This window comes from Nicotiana tabacum, chromosome 4, assembly GCF_000715075.1.
Source record: "Nicotiana tabacum cultivar K326 chromosome 4, ASM71507v2, whole genome shotgun sequence".
Taxonomy (NCBI): Eukaryota; Viridiplantae; Streptophyta; class Magnoliopsida; order Solanales; family Solanaceae; genus Nicotiana; species Nicotiana tabacum.
Genome location: NC_134083.1, coordinates 60,408,193 through 60,425,164, shown reverse-complemented (window position 1 = coordinate 60,425,164; position 16,972 = coordinate 60,408,193). Strand labels below are relative to the sequence as shown.

The 16,972-nt window shown below is 38.9% G+C and overlaps 2 protein-coding genes across 2 annotated transcripts; one reads left to right on the top strand and one right to left on the bottom strand.

The window, feature by feature from the left end:
• The first annotated feature begins 676 nt into the window (after nucleotides 1-676).
• On the top strand, nucleotides 677-3,588 carry LOC107770321 (rust resistance kinase Lr10). The gene is made up of 2 exons (XM_016589616.2): nucleotides 677-1,536; nucleotides 2,173-3,588. The coding sequence occupies exons 1-2, from the start codon at nucleotides 801-803 to the stop codon at nucleotides 3,309-3,311; spliced, it is 1,875 nt and encodes a 624-aa protein (XP_016445102.1). The 5' UTR covers nucleotides 677-800; the 3' UTR covers nucleotides 3,312-3,588.
• A 25-nt stretch (nucleotides 3,589-3,613) lies between these two features.
• Nucleotides 3,614-7,167, bottom strand: LOC107771750 (putative RING-H2 finger protein ATL21A). The gene is made up of 2 exons (XM_075251932.1): nucleotides 6,273-7,167; nucleotides 3,614-4,235 (listed from the first exon to the last, which is right to left on the bottom strand). Exons 1-2 carry the CDS (start codon nucleotides 6,967-6,969, stop codon nucleotides 3,823-3,825), a joined length of 1,110 nt encoding a protein of 369 aa, XP_075108033.1. The 5' UTR covers nucleotides 6,970-7,167; the 3' UTR covers nucleotides 3,614-3,822.
• Between the last annotated feature and the right edge of the window lie 9,805 nt (nucleotides 7,168-16,972).

The following is a 16,972-nucleotide window of genomic DNA, read 5'->3' as shown; positions in this document are numbered from 1 at the left end:
AGTTTAGTTTGAAGATGAAAATGTGTTTGGACATCTGTTTTGGGTGAAGTTTGGTTTGGAAAAACATGAAACATGACTTTTACCCACAAGTTCTAAAAACTATCACAAATACCCAACATTACCATTATCAATAACATTCATTATATTATCGCAAACCATAGTCATGAACATAAATAAATTTGATACAAAATTATCATTTTTATAATGAACTACATGATACACTATCAGATGACCGAGAAAACGAAGCAACGTCATTACAAAATAATAAATGGTGGGCTCTTTTATAAAATATAAAAGTTTGAGACAATTTTTAAAAAATATAATAGTGATATTTTGGCCTGAACTGGTTTTGGGATTTGAGATTTGACCAAAATGTAGGCAAAATCTATGGCCAAACATGTGTTTGCCAAATAAAATCCAAGTTTATTTTGGCAAAATTTATTATTAAACGGGTCCTTAAAATCCAAAATCGTGTGCAAAGACCTCTATTTATAAAGGTCATGACAGCGTGTACTTGTTGACCAAAGCACAATAAGAAATGCCTTACGCATGGAAGATCTAAGCTATTGGAAATTGGTTATTGGTTCTAATATCACTAGTATTAAAATATCAAAACACGCCTGTTATATAGTAAATATATCCAGATAATGGAATTGCATGACAGGAAAGCTTCGAGCTTCTTTCCTTTTTTTTGAATTTCTTTTTCTTATTGTGCTACTATATACAGATATGTAGAAAAATTAGTGTGAGGGCGACTTTGCAACAATCATCAAAGACTGTTTGATTCTTTTCCAAGAGAAATGACCCCAATCCTTATTCATTTGTTCCATCTACTACTACTGCTACACTTTGGTGTAAAAGTAGCAGCTCAAGATAAATGCTTGCCAACAAGATGTGGCGAATTTGGTCCGCTCATCCGGTTCCCGTTCCGGCTAAAAAATCTACAGCCACCTCGCTGTGGCTACCCTGGTTTCGAACTAACTTGTACACCAGACAATATTACTCAATTCATGCTCAAATTTCCCCTGTGGGCATCGACCAACAACATTGACATTTCAATATCAACCAATGTTTCTGTTCGTGAAATTGATTACAAGTCACAGAAAATAAAAGTATCAGGTTTCAATCCTTTGTGTCTTCCAAGGCAGCTTCCAAACATAAATGTGTCTCCTTCTCCGTTCACTACAATTCATCAGGATCCATATGTTGGCTACACTTTATTCAATTGTTCCTCAGACAATGCGTACGCTGATCGGATCACTTGCCTTAGCGGCCCTCATTATGGCGTCCTTGCTTTTGGCTCTTCAATAAGTATCTCTTTTTTAACATCTTCTTGTAAATATATGTACAATATTTCATATATCCCAGACGAGGTACTTTTTGGGCAACAAGAATTAAGTCAAACCCAGATTCCTCTGCATTGGTCTGAACCATTTTGTGGGAAATGTGAAGCTGATGGAAACTACTGCAAGTTGAAATCCAATGGTTCAGGTAGTGAAACCGAATGCGTTGACAGACCAGGAAAGCCTAGCAAAGGTACTAATACTATCTTTAGAGTTGACTTTCCCTTTTCAGGTTCTAAAATTGGCTCATTCTTTTACCTATGAAATTATTTTCTGAATAACAATCTGTCGCTTAGTTTGCCCTAATTTTCTTATCATATTTGATTTTCCTTTCTCTTGAATGAAAGGGCAACATATTTACAATAATTGGATTTTACTTTTCTAAGAATGAAATTATAAATCCGGCTAGTCCTCTTTTTTTTGGAGAAAAAGGTTTAAACTTCTATAAATGGAGGATTCTTCCTTCTCATTTAGTAGTATTCACAATGTAGTTATAAGAGGTTTGAGATTCTTGTTTAGAGGGAGAATTTGTGAGACCACTATTATGCTGTCACTTGTGTGTGCCTGTTCGTGGGTTTGTTCTCTCAATATTTTGTACCCTCTTTTATATAGTGGATTGCTCATCTCCGCCTGTGGACGTAGGACAATTGACCTACCACATTAAATGTTTGTATCTCTTTTGTAATATTTCTTTTTTGTTGTCTGATTTATCGTTATCGTTGTTGAAGGTTTGCTTAGTTAGCTTACACATTACATGTGATTATTTCGATAGTAAACACTTTCTTTATAATAATTACAAGCAAATAATGCTATCGTCCTCATTTTACAGGGCCGTCAAAGGAAGTCATTGTCGCAAGTGTATTGGGTAGTTTGTCTGCCTTTGTAGCAGTCTACGGACTTGTCAAATTGAAAATAAAGAAAGAGGATCAAAAAAGGATTGAAAGGTTTTTGGAGGATTATAAAGCTCTCAGACCTACAAGATACAGTTATGCGGATATCAAAAAGATTACAAAGCAATTCAAGTATAAACTAGGTCAAGGAGGTTATGGGAAAGTATACACAGGGAAGCTGACCAATGAAATTCTTGTTGCGGTTAAGGTCCTTAACAATTTCAAGGGCGACGGTGAAGACTTCATCAATGAAGTGGGCAGCATAGGTAGAATTCATCATGTCAATGTTGTGCGCTTAGTTGGATATTGTGCTGATGGATATAGACGAGCTCTTGTATATGAATATTTACCAAACGATACGCTTCAAAAGATCATATCATCAGGGAATGGAAAAGCGTCACTAGGTTGGGAGAAGATGCAACAAATAGCTGTAGCAATCGCCAAAGGGATCGAGTATTTGCATCAAGGGTGCAATCAAAGAATTGTACATTTTGATATTAAGCCTCATAATATCTTGCTAGACCAAGATTTCAATACAAAAGTTGCAGATTTTGGGCTGGCAAAGTTGTGTTCCAAGGAACAAAGTGCTGTATCAATGACTGCTGCTCGAGGCACCATTGGCTATATTGCCCCTGAAGTGTTCTCCAGGAACTATGGAAATGTGTCATACAAAGCAGATATTTATAGTTTCGGCATGTTGTTGCTTGATATGATTGGTGGAAGGAAGAAATTTGAAGTCGCAAATGAACAGAACAATATTAGTGAGATTTACTACCCAGAGTGGATGTACAAACAACTGGAGAAAGGAGAAGAAATAGAAATCCAAATTGAGGATGAAGATGACAGCAGCATAATCAAGAAACTAGCAATTGTAGGACTTTGGTGCATTCAATGGTCTCCAGCGGATAGACCATCAATGAAAGTTGTGATTCAAATGCTAGAAGGAGAAGGCATTCCCATTATGCCAGCAAATCCTTTCGGCTCTCTAAATTCGCCAAACATGGGGGCAACTGCAGAAGGAAGCCAATTCGGCAGTGAGCTTGGAAGCAGTTTTGAAACTGGTGCAAGTTCGAATTGAGTAAATGTAATACATAATTTTTCTCTCCACATAGAACCGAATAAAACAGAAGTTCATACTAGAAGCTACTATGTCTTTGGTGTATATATGTATCAATTTGATTGTTGTAAATTGTACTGAATAGAACTTTGAATGAAGTTCCTTCCCCTCAAACAAAGCAAATTTACTATACAAAACAGCAAGTGAGACTTGCAAGTTGCAACATGACCGTTTGGCTGTCGAAGAAGGTTTTGCTTGGAATGGATTTAAGACAAGCCCATACACCAAAAACTCGAAAAAAGGAGTATTATGTATATTTCTATTCTACATACATATTTCACAAGAATATTGAGTATGACTTCCAACCATCTATTCTAAAAAATAAAGCCAAAAACCAGCAATGAGCACGTCATTATACATACTAGCGCGCCATAATTGGGAATCCTATTACACTAGTTCACTAAACTAAGGTGCATCTCGTGTAGTCATACAGCAAATGAAAAGATGAAGTTTACACTCAGATAAGACATAATTAGGGAATTGGTTTAGGGGAATTGCGGCAAACTGGACAAGAAGCATTTAATCGAAGCCATTCATCAATGCATTCTACATGAAAGCAGTGTTGGCATTCAGGAATGGTTCTTAAGGTTTCCTTGGGCTCATACTCAGCCAAGCAAATTGGGCAGATATTATCATCGGGCTTGGGCAAACGACGGCTCTCTCCCAAGATAGTTTTGGGATAGGATTCTATTGTGGGCTCATCTAGGCCCATTAATGCAATGGGCTGTGGTACCACAGTAGAGCTGAATTCTAGTATTAGTTGGGCTCTCCTCCTCCTACAAGACCTTATCCTGCCACATATGAAACACAGAAGCCCAATTAGGAATAACATTGCCGGCACCCCAGCTCCCACTGTTATTGCGTAGCGCGCGCCTTTTGGAAGCCCTGCAAAATTTTCAAGTCATTACTTCAGTTAATAGAATTGGTCTAATATAGCAGCAGAGAAAACATTATGTGTTATATGTGCTAGTGAGAGTGACAGACATCTGATCGTAAAGTTTGATTTCACTCTTTATTTTGTTTATTCGTTTTGTTTTGTTCAACCTCTTTCCTTCGTCACTTTTCCAATTAAAATTAAGCAAGAAAGGAAAAAGTAAAGGCAACATTCCACGAATGTCGTTATAACGTAGAAGAATGGGTGTGTGGTTGCGTATGTGGGACTGTTGACTCACTCAAACATAGTACTCCAATTCCTAAGTCAAACTTGGGCAGAATATTGAGTGTGCAAAGGGAAAGGCGTTAGATAAAAGTTCTTTTTCTTTTTGGGTTAGATACAACTATTGAGCGAGAGAGAGAGAGAGAGCAATGAAACATAAAGATACAAAACCGCCACGACGGCCGAAAACAAAGGCAACTAAAATAATGAAAAATGGCTTAAAAAGTCAGATGATGGGGTCAGCTGGTGCACATCAAAGTTCATCCAAATAATCATTTCTTGCATCTTTACTTATCTTTTATGATTGATTTAAAAGTCTTTCGTTGATAGCTTCAAATTCCAATTCAGCAGGCTTATTACTAATTCCTAGATTGCAGCTTATAAGTTACAGTAACACCAAATCTTAAGGTGTTCTTTTTTTTTTTTTTATGGGATTTAAGTTATATGCATAAATACTGTAAAAAACATAGAATGGATGTTTATTAAATAATATTATCTACAATCATAAGTAATCTGACTATGTAAATATTTTTTTTCACTTTCTCTTTTTTCCATTCTCTTGAAGCTACTTTCAACCAAAGAATATCTCCCTGTTCGGTTGACATTAACTAGAGCCTATTTCCCGACCTTGATGGATAAAGTACAACTTCAAGTGTTTTTAACTAAAACTACATTAGGGTATGCGTATTCAGATATTAGACACAGTATCCTAATCGATTATTAAACTATTCTTTCAGTACTATATACTATTATGCTACTGTTAGCAACTTCCCTCTTTATTGGACTATCAACCACATGAAATGAACAAAGTCACCAAATGCCGCTGTTGACTTAAAACATGTGAAAAGAGCTACGAATTGCAAGCTTCGAGAATAAATTATCCGAAAGGTACCATTAATGAGAGACTTCAAATATAGACCTTTAAGCCTAAAAACCTATTTAGATGACTCGAAGCATTTAAGTTTGACCTTTTTTTGTTTTCCGTTCGGTGTTCAGTACCCGCATTGGGGTCCGATTAAATCTAAATCCGCGCCGTAAAGTTCTACGTTTGAGGGTAATGCGTTTTCTAACAAAGTCGACTCTATAATCAGGACTCGAACTTGAAACATCTAGTTAAGGATGAAGAAATATTTAACACTCTACCAAAACCATTGTTGGTATTTAAGTTTGACCTATGGGATGATCTTTGGTCAATGCAAGCCCTCAACTTTCAGTTATCGGATTTTCGTATAAAAAATGCTACCTACACGGGTGGGGTTTGGGGGGGGGGGGGAAGTAAAAAAAGAAGAAGAGGAATCAGCAGAGAATAATTAGTTTTAATGTAATGTATGGGTACTAAACTTTTACCACTCACTAGACCAATTTTCAGTAACTCAATATCACAATAAAGACACGGTAAAACGAGGAAATCCGACAGAGAAACCTAACGAATATCAGTCATCGGATTTTCGTATAAAAATGTAAACTATATAAAAAGTAAAATTTAGAGAAAGGAAGAAGAAATTTCAAAGGTAAAGAAAAGTGAAAATGACGTTGTATAGCCGCTCTCAAAATAATAGCAGAAAAAGTGTATATTATTTATATATTTTTGGTATATATATACATTCTGTATGTTATATACAAAAAATATATAAATTTTATACACTTTTGGCAACCAAATGTAAATAGTTTCTGATGTGGGTTAAAAGTTAAAAAAGCCCGTTGTTTTGGGAAAATGATATTTGTTGACTAAAGAAAAAGATAAGATAGGGAGTTAGGAATATTACCGCGTTGACGAACATTTTCACATATGATTTGTTGACTAAAATTGGTTTTCCTGAAACCACATCGTCCACCCTTAGACTCACACTTTCTACAATCCGGATTAGCCCAAGACAGCAGAATATCATCGCTAAGATCTGACGACAAAACCTGCTCGAAAAATGGCCACTGAACTGGAACAGCAATAGTTCCAATCAAATTACATGCTGGTGTTGACAACAATCTAGCTCCTCTCATAGAAGATGTAGCATACACCGTATAATTTAAACCACTTAAACAAGCTATTGGATTTAGCTTCGCCCTTGTATAATAAAAAGAGCAATTGAACAATGTAAAATCTTGATAATAAACCCCAGAAAAAGGAGAAGAAGAAAGGTTGAGTTTAAGGAGGAGCTGAGGTAAGCAATCTTTTGGGTCGTTAAGCCATAATTCTTGTGTAGAATAATCTATGGCATGAACAGTGAATTCTGCTGATAAATTTGGTAACTTAAGAATTGTTTGGTTTGCTGCATCACAGTGTAAGTTGAAACCTGAATAGCCACAATTTTGGGATTGGACATTCTGTAGACGAAAAGGGAAACGAATCAAAGGTTCGTCCCGGCGACGACATGCAGAGGTAAAGCAAATTTCTGTGCTTTTGACTATGGTAATTAAATAATAGGAGAGGAGAAGAAACAGAGCAATGGTTTTTTGCAATTCCATGGGGTTGCTTTAAAACAGAGTCTTGGCTTGTAAAATGGTACTACTATATGTTAAAGAAGTCTAGTTTTGAAAACATAGTAAGAGTAAATATTTAGGGGGTGTAGGCCGTGATGAGCGACTTTCAACCATTGATTGGCTTCTTCAAGATAAAGGATGTCATAATATATCGTAAGTCAACGTTCAGAAGAGCACTAATTTTCTATTAAAACCATACTTGGATCTTTCTCAAGGTAATTTATTAATCAAATAATTCATGGATCGGTTTTCTCCGTAGAATGGTTTACAGTAAGGATGAAAGGAGAATGACTTCCTACTCTTTACCTAAACATAAATATTACTAGTTTAGTTTCATGTTGTTCGGTAAGTATTAGGAGAATAGACGAATTCAATTAAGCTTATATTCCTCGTCAACCCTTTCCTGTTTCCATCTAAATCTGATTTCTCCTTCCTGCTTACCATGCTTTTTCATCCATTTAGTACTACGTATGTCAATCTAGTAAAATACCAATAACTACTAGCTAATTGCTAATCCCTCCCTTTCAACTGTTTAATTTAACCTTTTAGTTTATTTAAAAAGAATGTTACATTTTCATAATTAGTACTACTATGATTTTAGTTCTAGCATTCCTGTTTTACCTTTAGTATTATTCCCTCGTAGAAATGAGGTGACATATTTAAGACCATGTTCCAAAAGTATTTTGATATCTTACACAAACCTCTAGTTTAAAATCATATAATACAAAAGTTTTCTTTCTATTATTAAACTTTATATTCAGTCAAACGAAGACGTAAAATGACCTCCTAGGAATAATATAAGGCTAAAGAGAGAATCAAAAAAGGATCTTTTGTGTATAATCAAGCATGATATTGAAGCACGTAGACCAAATAATACAATACAAGCAAAAGTTAGACAAATGAATAATTTTCTTTATGTTCCACTTAAAAGACAATTTATGGTTGACGGCTAAAGCACAATTAACGTTGTAGATTCCATTTGCTAATCAGGTTTGAGGAGTCATTTCTAGCCTTACTAAGAATGCTTCAGGTAGAAACGCCACAAGGGAGAAAGAAAGCTCGTATTTACTCAAAACTAGGCCAGAAAAAGAACAAAAAGTCAGGAGAAAATTATTCAAGTAGATCAATGTAACGGCCCGATCGATCGTTTTGAGTTCTAGCGTGTCGTTCAGCGGTTTGAAGTCTTGAGAAGCTTCACTTTATGTATTGTGACTTACACGTGTGATCGGAATTTAATTTCGGGAAGTTCAGAGTTGATTTGGAAAGAAAATTCTCATCTCGGAAGCTTTAAGTTGGAAGAATTGACTAAGGTTGGACTTTTGAATAAATGACCTCAGAATCAATATTTGAAGGTTCCAATAGGTTCGTGTGATGAATTCGGACTTGGGCGTATGTGCGGGTCGAATGTCAGGTAGCCCGGGAGTATTTCGGCGCTTATTACTGAAGGCTGGCATTTTGAAGGTTTAATAGTTTCCTAAGTTTGGGTTGAAGTAGACTTTGATGTTATCGATATCTGTTTAAAATTTTGAGCCTCGGAATAGTTCCGTATGGTGATTTTGGTCTTAAATGCGTATCCGGACGTTGATTTGGAGGTCCATAGGTCATTTCGGCGTCAATAGGCGAAAGTTGGAAATTTGGATGATTTTGAAAATTTTGACCGGGAGTGGACTTTTTGATATCCGGTTCGGATTCCGATTTCGAAAGTTGGAGTAGGTCTGTAATGTCAATTATGACTTGTGTCCAAAATTTGAGGTCAGTCGGACGTGATTTGATAGGTTTCGGCATCGATTGTAGAAGTTTGAAGTTTCAAAGTTCATTAAGTTTGAATTGGAGGGTAATTCGTGTTCTTAGCGTTGTTTGATATGATTTAAAGGCTCGACTAAGTTCGTATAATATTTTAGGACCAGTTGGTATATTTGGTTAAGGTCCCGAGGACCTCGGGTGAATTTCAGAGAGTTAACGGATCGATTTTTGAACTAAGAGAATGTTGGGATTTTTCTGGTTGCTGGTGCAATTGCACCTACGGAAAAAGGGCCGCAGGTGCGCCACCGCAAAATTTCCATGGGCAGTGCGGGACCGCAGATGCGGTCATCTCGCCGCAGAAGCGGGACCGCACCTGCGGAGTGGTCAGCGCAGAAACGAGGGCGCAAATGCGCTTACGGGCCGCAGAAGCGGCGGGCGACCTGGAATTGGGTTCTCGCAGGTGAGAGATTTGGAGCCGCATAAGCGGCTGTCGGAGGAGTGACCTTCTGGGCCGCAGAAGCGGAAATCGCGACTGGGCAGAACCTTTTAAGTTCGAGGGTTCGATATTTTCATCCATTTTCGCATTTTGGAGCTCGGTTTGGGAGACTTTTGAGAGGAATTTCATCACACGACTTGGGGTAAGTGTTCTTGACTCCCTTGTAATTATATTTCATGAATTAATCTTCATTTTGGTGTATGATTATCGAATCTTCAAGAGAAATCGAAGAAATTTTCTATAATTTCATAAAAACGAATTTTTGAGTTTTGAATGCCGATTCGGAGTCGGATTTGAGTGAAATTAGTATGGTTGAACTTGTAATTGGATGAGTTGTTGGATTTTGTGAGTTTCGTCGGGTTCCGAGATGCGATCCCTACTGATAACGTTTCGAGCGGAATTGAAAATTTATTGAAATTGATTAATTATGGGTATTATAACACATTATGATTGGTTTGCACCTTGTTTGCATAGTTTTGGATCGACAAGCATCGGTTTGAGGTGTTAGAGTGGCGTTGGAGCCGGCTATGGATCTTCCGAGCGAGGTAAGTCTCTTGTCTAATCTTGTAAGAGGAAATTTACCCCATAGGTGATTTAAATTAATAATTGTTTCTAATTGTGGGGGATACGTACGCACGAGGTTACGAGAGTCCGTGCGTAGCTACTAATTATGCTATGTCCGGGTAGTTTAGGACTCAAATCATGAATTACTTGTAATAATTGCATCCTTTATTTAATTAAAGTACTGGAGTTATATTGGAAATTGTTAGAGGAAATAGTAAAATACCGAAATTTCACATACTTGAATTTTTATGCAAATTACTTGATTGTTAATAGAAATTGTACATCCTTATGTGTTAGCCTTATAATAACTTCTCATTCCGGAGGTTCATAAGAAAATGTCCTCCTTTCTTGTGGAGTGGGCCGAATGCCTCGACAGTATAGATGCATTTATGGATCGTGCCGAACGTCCCTCGGCAGTGTACACGACACTCTGGATCGGGCCGTACGACCTCGGCAGAAATCGTGCCTAATAATAATAATTACACGATACCTTGACCTTGTATTGCATCTTGTGAAGCAAATTGATTAATTAGAAATTATTGAATTTGAAAGAATTATTTATTTTCGCTTGTTAAGAAAATTATTGTTATTCACATAAATCATGTCTATTCAAATATTTCTATTTTAATATTATTGACCCATAGTGAGTGTTAAAGTCGCCCTCTCGTCACTACTTCTTCGAGATTAGACTTGATACTTAATGGGTACACGTTGTTTACGTACTCATACTACACTTGTCGCACATTTCTGTGCAGGTACATGTATGTCTAGTGATCTTTTGGGCGTAGAGGCGCAGCTATCGCGGGGACTTACGGTGAGCTACATTCCATGACACGAATCCGCAACTACAGAGTCTCTATCAAAGTTATTTATATACTCCTATCTAATTTGTATCCCAGACAGATGTTGCATTTATCATATATTTCCTAGTTGATACCCATGCACTTGTGATACCGGGTTTTGGGGGTTCCTATTAGATGTTTGGTACAATAGTTCATATAACCATCATTGTTTCACTCTGTAAATCCTATTTTATGCTAATTAGTTAATGAAAATATTGATTTCAAAGGTAATAAAGATGGTTAATTGAATTAGTAAATTTCCGTTGGCTTGCCCGACGGCGGCGTTAGGTGCCATCACGACGTATAGTGGATTTTGGGTCGTGACAATATGGTATCAGAGCACTAGGTTCACTTAGGTTTCGCGAGTCATGAGCAAGTCTAGTAGAGTCTTGCGGATCGGTACGGAGACGTCTGTACTTATCTTCGAGAGGTTACAGGGCTGTTAGGAGCACTTCCATTCTTGATTCCTTTATCGTGTTGTTTGATTCCATTGAGGCTTGTGCCTTTATTTCCCTCCTACTCATTCTTATACGATGTTGAGCGCTCGTGTCTATTGGGCATTGAGGAGTTTCAGTGGTACTACAGAAGTGGAGCAGGATGTTTCTCCCTGCGCATTCAAACAAGTTATTATCGACTTCTTGCAAAATGAGGTTCTGTTATTTTAGCTTAGTATTGGTAATTCCTACGGTTTTGAGGCTATGCACGGTGTTGGTGTAATGGTAGGGTACCTGTCTACGTGTCAAGCTAGTGAATGACTCAGAAGGAGGATATCTCAGTGCATGATTTAAAAGTTCAGTATTTAATTCCAACAAAAGAAAAGCGATCGGACTTTGAATGTTCAGGTTTGAGTTGATGGAGTAATGAGACTTGGTATTTTCGAGCGTGGTGGAATTTCATTGTGATGCGGCGACGGCGTCCTTGTTTGAACGTATTTTCAGTTTGCAGGTGCTAGGGTCTTTTTGATTTTTGCCTTCGGGGCGGGGTGTTGTGAAATGGTACCTGAGCTGCGGTGCACAGCAGTTCAGGGTCGAATTGGTATTTCTAATGTGATAGCTCGAGGAAGATGATCTTGCAGTAGGCTTAAAGCTGGTAGCAATCCATTAGCTCATGTTTACAAAGATGGATTTTTATTTGATAAAGCACTGGGTAACGAAGAATGAGGAAGGACATGTGGGAGGTGTCTTGCGGTGGTTAATTTACTAGCAGGTCAAGTATGAGAAGCAGAAGTCAAGAAGTTTCTTAAAGGAGATGGTTTGACCAAAGTGGGAGAGGCGGAGTAGCATATGGATTTTATGGTAGGATAGCCACGTACCTTGAGAGAGTGTTGAACGGTTTGGAAATCGCGATGGAAGGTGATTTGGTTTACGTATTTTATTGGGAATGATAGTTACTGTACTGAGAAAGATTTGATATGGCCGAAAGGAGTTTCTTGAAATGAAAAGGGTATGAATATTTGACTATCGTTCCAGATGCGATATGACTTGAGTTTGGATGATATTTGTTGAACTCTCAATTGATGTTAATGAGGAACGAACAGACTTATACAACGTCGTGGAAAGAGGTCGGATATGAGATCGTGGTTGATGATTTAGAATGTTCATGAAGAGATTTAACAAAACACTTCGAGAAATTTGGCGGGTTAACAGTACGGGATCACGGTAATTAAGAAGGATGAATCATTGCGGGCTGTACATTTTGTGATTATAGCTTAAAGTTAAGTGGGGGAGACCCGCCAGTTACGATTGGATAGCATAGTTGTCTGCTTGTGCGGTTTATGGCTATCGATGCGCTGGAGGATTAATTATGACTAGGGAAAAGTAAGGAAATGTCAGGGGGAATTCGAACAAGGAACTCGATGAATGGGTGCTATACTTCGCCTTAGCGATTGAAGTGTATGCTTTGGGAAGACTCAGAGTTTATGTTTCTTGTGGGTGTAATGTACGAGGGAAGAATTCAGTCAGTTTCTTCTTTGAGAGGGTGTTCATATGCTAGCAGAGCAATGAAGTTTGGTTATATTTGAGACCGGGTCTAGTGGGTGATTCTTAACAACGATCCTAGTGGGGTTCAAGAATTAAAGTACAGTGCCTAAGGATTTCGGGTCCGTTGTGTGGTTAAGGACCGAGTCTTGGCAGCGGATTGCGAATGGAACTTGGAATGTTCTATGTCATCGTCGGGTATACGGTGCAGTATCGGAGTAAAGGGAGTAATAACTTCAGATTCGCGATAGGTCTTGCAGAATGGGGATGTTGTTGTGAGTATAAGAAGAGTATGGGATGGTTCAGGAGTATTGAGATGGGGTGGTCTCGTGATGCTTGGTCACTCGGGATGAGTGCGGATTTAGTTCGTTATGTTTTGTAAATTTAAAGGACTTGGGTCGGTTAGTAATGGCTGAATCAGCATGATTGTGGCAGTGATCAGTTCCTTCAGCGTGAAGTTATACATATGGTTTGTGGTTGTACTCGTGGGCTTGACAACCACCATAACTTGATTGATTCGGGAGGTATTTAATTCAATCGGTCTTGTTGTATAAATGGATTTCAGAAGAGTCATGACAGTTTAGATCGCGACTTGAGGTCGGTATATCTCCGCGGTCTGGAAATTCAGTTGCGTGTTGCATTGGTTCTTCGAAAATGAGCTAAGTAAAAGGTTTCTAGCCAATTGAGTGACTTATTCTACTAGTAGTTCAAGGGTTATGGTAAATACGTGTATTATCGCATAGCAACATGATAGGTGCAGTGAGCGGCATGGGAACTGGAAGTTGAAGGTCAAGGTTGCGGTTCGGTGTTGATTAGAATGTCACGAGTTCGGATGAGCAGGTGTTCAGAGTAAGTTGGCATTTTCTTTAGTGTCACCTAAGGATGGCATACTGTGTAAGAGGCCTTGTGTATTGAATTGCGGATTTTTAATTTATTTTACAGAATTTTAACGATTGGTGGTATAGATGTGCGAACTTTTCTACCTGAGCGGAAGGTTGTGGGAGCGTACCCCACGTGAAAAATTGTATAAGTGTGATATGTTAGTCACTTTATTGCTAAAGATTAAAACCAAGTATGGAGATTTTTGGGTACCATCGTTAATTTGGGAGTTTGCTCCGGATTGGGATGGCTGCTCGTGTGTGTCATGAATAGGGCCATTGTGGATACTTGAAAGGTTGTTAGCCTAGTATGGTATGATCAGAATCGGTCTGAGGTCCGTTGGTGGGCCTAATATGAATGTGTGCTCTATGTAAGGTCGGACATGTTCATTCGTCATAACATTCCTTACGAAAGAGTCGTCCAGCATTGGATGTTATTTCCATCGTCAGCTATTCCGTGTAGCCTATATTGTACCACGCGGGTTGTGAGATGGCTTGATTATTCGCATGTGTGTTGAGGCCCATGTAGCTTGCGGTGTTATATGAGCAGGATAGCTCTCGTGTGGCGCTATTCGTCTTCTCAGGATTTGTATTATGCACTGGGCGTGCTTGTGGTCGATATGCGGGCATTTCGTAAGTATAACCAATACGGCTTGACGTGTGTATTTTCTTCTTAATTGTTATCTGTGGATCGGGTGGCATGTCGCCATGGGTATACTATTTGGGTCGGGTTGCATGCCACAACAGTGTCATGTTGGATCAAGTTGCACACCGCAACAGTGAAATGTTGAGTACGGTTGCGTATATTTGTTTCTGTGTATTTTGTTTCTCATTCTCTGAGGAGAGTTCATAGGTTCTGTTCGACCATTTTATTCGTTACGCGGGCTGGAAAGTTCCATTTCAGAGTTCGTTTTTCCTTATGTATCGCATTCGAGTTTGTATCATGTTGGTGCATTGTTGACGTCATACGAGATCTTGGTCAGTGTTTGAGGTGGCTTATATCATGTGTAGCTTATACTGGGTGAGACGAGATTATTGGACCTGAAATCAGTGCAATTAGATTTATATAAGGTATATTAAAGAGCAAATGTCGTTATTCAGGTCAGAATGAGTTAATAGTCCTTAACAGGAGGAGAGGCTCCATTAATTGTTGATTCGACAGGTGATTATGAGTTTCTACAGATCTCCTCCGCCGTGGCAGTAGTGCGGGAGTTGAAATAGGGCTTATATATGTTATGAGGTATATTACGGGCTTCGGGTCAGTTGAAATTTCAGTTGTTATACTTTGGGGGAGATTGCCTTGAGCAAATGAGTTATGTGGTACATGGTATGATTTCAGCGGAGGAGCATGGTCACGTTGGGTTCAGTGTTTGGTGATTGATACGGTGTACGTGTGTTAGAATGTGGTATCGTGGAGAATCCTGGATGTTGGAATTTTGTTCTAAAGCTTGTTAGCTAAGGTAGCAGGAAGGATCCTCGGTCTGTATCGAGCTAATATGCTCAACTGGGTTATGGTGGTACAGGTAGGTGCACGAGGTGTTAAACAACTATTTTGGACAACTCTGGAGCAGTTCTTAGCACGTTCGAGGATGAACATATGTTTAAGTGGGAGAGAATGTAACGACCCGGCCGATCGTTTTGAGCTCTAGCGCGACGTTCAGTGATTTGAGACCTTGAGAACCTCACTTCATGTATTGTGACTTGCACGTGTGATCGAAATTTAATTTTCGGGAAGTTCGGAGTTGATTTGGGAAAATAATTCTCATCTCGGAAGCTTTAAGTTGGAAGAATTGACTAAGATTGGACTTTTGAGTAAATGACTTCGAAATCGGGATTTGAAGATTCCAATAGGTTCGTATGATGAATTCGGACTTGGGCGTATGTGCGGGTCGAGTGTCGGGTAGCCCGGGAGTATTTCGGCGCTTATTACTAAAGCTTGGCATTTTGAAGGATTAATAGTTTCCTAAGTTTGGGTTAAAGTACACTTTGATGTTATCGATGTACGTTTGGGATTCCGAGACAGGGAACAGTTTCGTATGGTGATTTTGGTCTTAAGTGCGTATCCAGGCATTGATTTGGAGGTCCGTAGGTCATTTCGGCATCAATTGTCGAAAGTTAGAAATTTGGATGATTTTTAGAAATTTGACCGGGAATGGACTTTTTGATATCGGGGGCGGATTCCGATTTCGGAAGTTGGAGTAGGTCCGTAATGTCAATTATGTCTTGTGTGCAAAATTTGAGGTCAATTAAACGTTATTTGATAGGTTTCGACATCGATTGTAGAAGTTTGAACTTTCAAAGTTCATTAAGTTTGAATTGGAGGGTGATTCATGTTTTTAGCGTTGTTTGATGTGATTTAAAGGCTCGACTAAGTTCGTATGATATTTTAGGAACTGGTTGTATATTGGGTTAAGGTCCCGAGGGCCTCGGGTGGATTCCAGAGGGTTAATGGATCGATGTTTGAACTAAGGGAGTGCTGGGATTTTTCTCGTTGCTAGTGCAATCGCACCAGCGGAAAAAGGGCCACAGGTGCGACTCCACAAAAGATGCCAGGCAAGCGTAGGAGCGAGTTTCCATGGGTAGTGTTGGGAACGTAGATGCGGTCATCTCGCCGCAGAAGCGGGACCACACCTGCGGAGTTGTTAGCGCGGAAGCGAGGGCGCAAATGCGCATACGGGCCGCAGAAGCGGTGGGCAACCTGGACTTTGGTTCTCGCAGGTGCGAGACTTGGAACCGCAGAAGCGGTTGCCGCAGGAGCGACCTTTTGGGCCGCAGAAGCGGAAATCGCGACTGGGCAGAACCCTTTAAGTTCGAGGGTTCGATATTTTCACCAATTTTTCAGATTTTTGAACTCTGTTTGGGCGACGTTTGAGAGGAATTTCACCACACAGCTTGGGATAAGAGTTCTTGACTCGCTTGTAAGTATATTTCATGAATTAATCTTCATTTTGGTTTATGGTTATCGAATCTTCAAGAGAAATCGAAGGAAATTTCTATAATTTCATAAAAATGAATTTTCGAGTTTTGAATGCTGATTCAGAGTCGGATTTGAGTGAAATTAGTATGGTTGAACTCGTAATTGGATGGCTTGTCGGATTTTGTGAGTTTCTTCGGGTTTCGAGATGTGGGCCCCACTGATAACCTTTCGAGCGGACTTGGAAATTTGTTGAAATTGATTAATTATGGATATTATAACACATTTCGATTTGTTTGCACCTTGTTTGCATAGTTTTGGATCGACAAGCATCAGTTTGAGGTGTTATAGTGGCGTTGGAGCCGGCTATGGAGCTTCGGAGCGAGGTAAATCTCTTGTCAAACCTTGTAAGAGGGAATATACCCCTTAAGTGATTTAAATTAATAATTGTTGCTAATTGTGGGGGCTACGTACGCACAAAATTTAATTAAATCATGTATTAATTGCATCCTTATCTAACCTTAAGACTCAAATCATGTAATAATTACATCCTTTATTTAATTAATGTACTGGAG

Bases quoted from the DNA above. Each gene is read 5' to 3' on its own strand.
- LOC107771750 (XM_075251932.1), bottom strand. From the start codon at position 6,969: ATGGAATTGCAAAAAACCATTGCTCTGTTTCTTCTCCTCTCCTATTAT. The intron at 4,236-6,272 runs GTAATATTCCTA...AAAATTTTGCAG, and splicing joins TGAAAATGTTCGTCAACGCG to GGCTTCCAAAAGGCGCGCGC.
- LOC107770321 (XM_016589616.2), top strand. From the start codon at position 801: ATGACCCCAATCCTTATTCATTTGTTCCATCTACTACTACTGCTACAC. The intron at 1,537-2,172 runs GTACTAATACTA...CTCATTTTACAG, and splicing joins ACCAGGAAAGCCTAGCAAAG to GGCCGTCAAAGGAAGTCATT.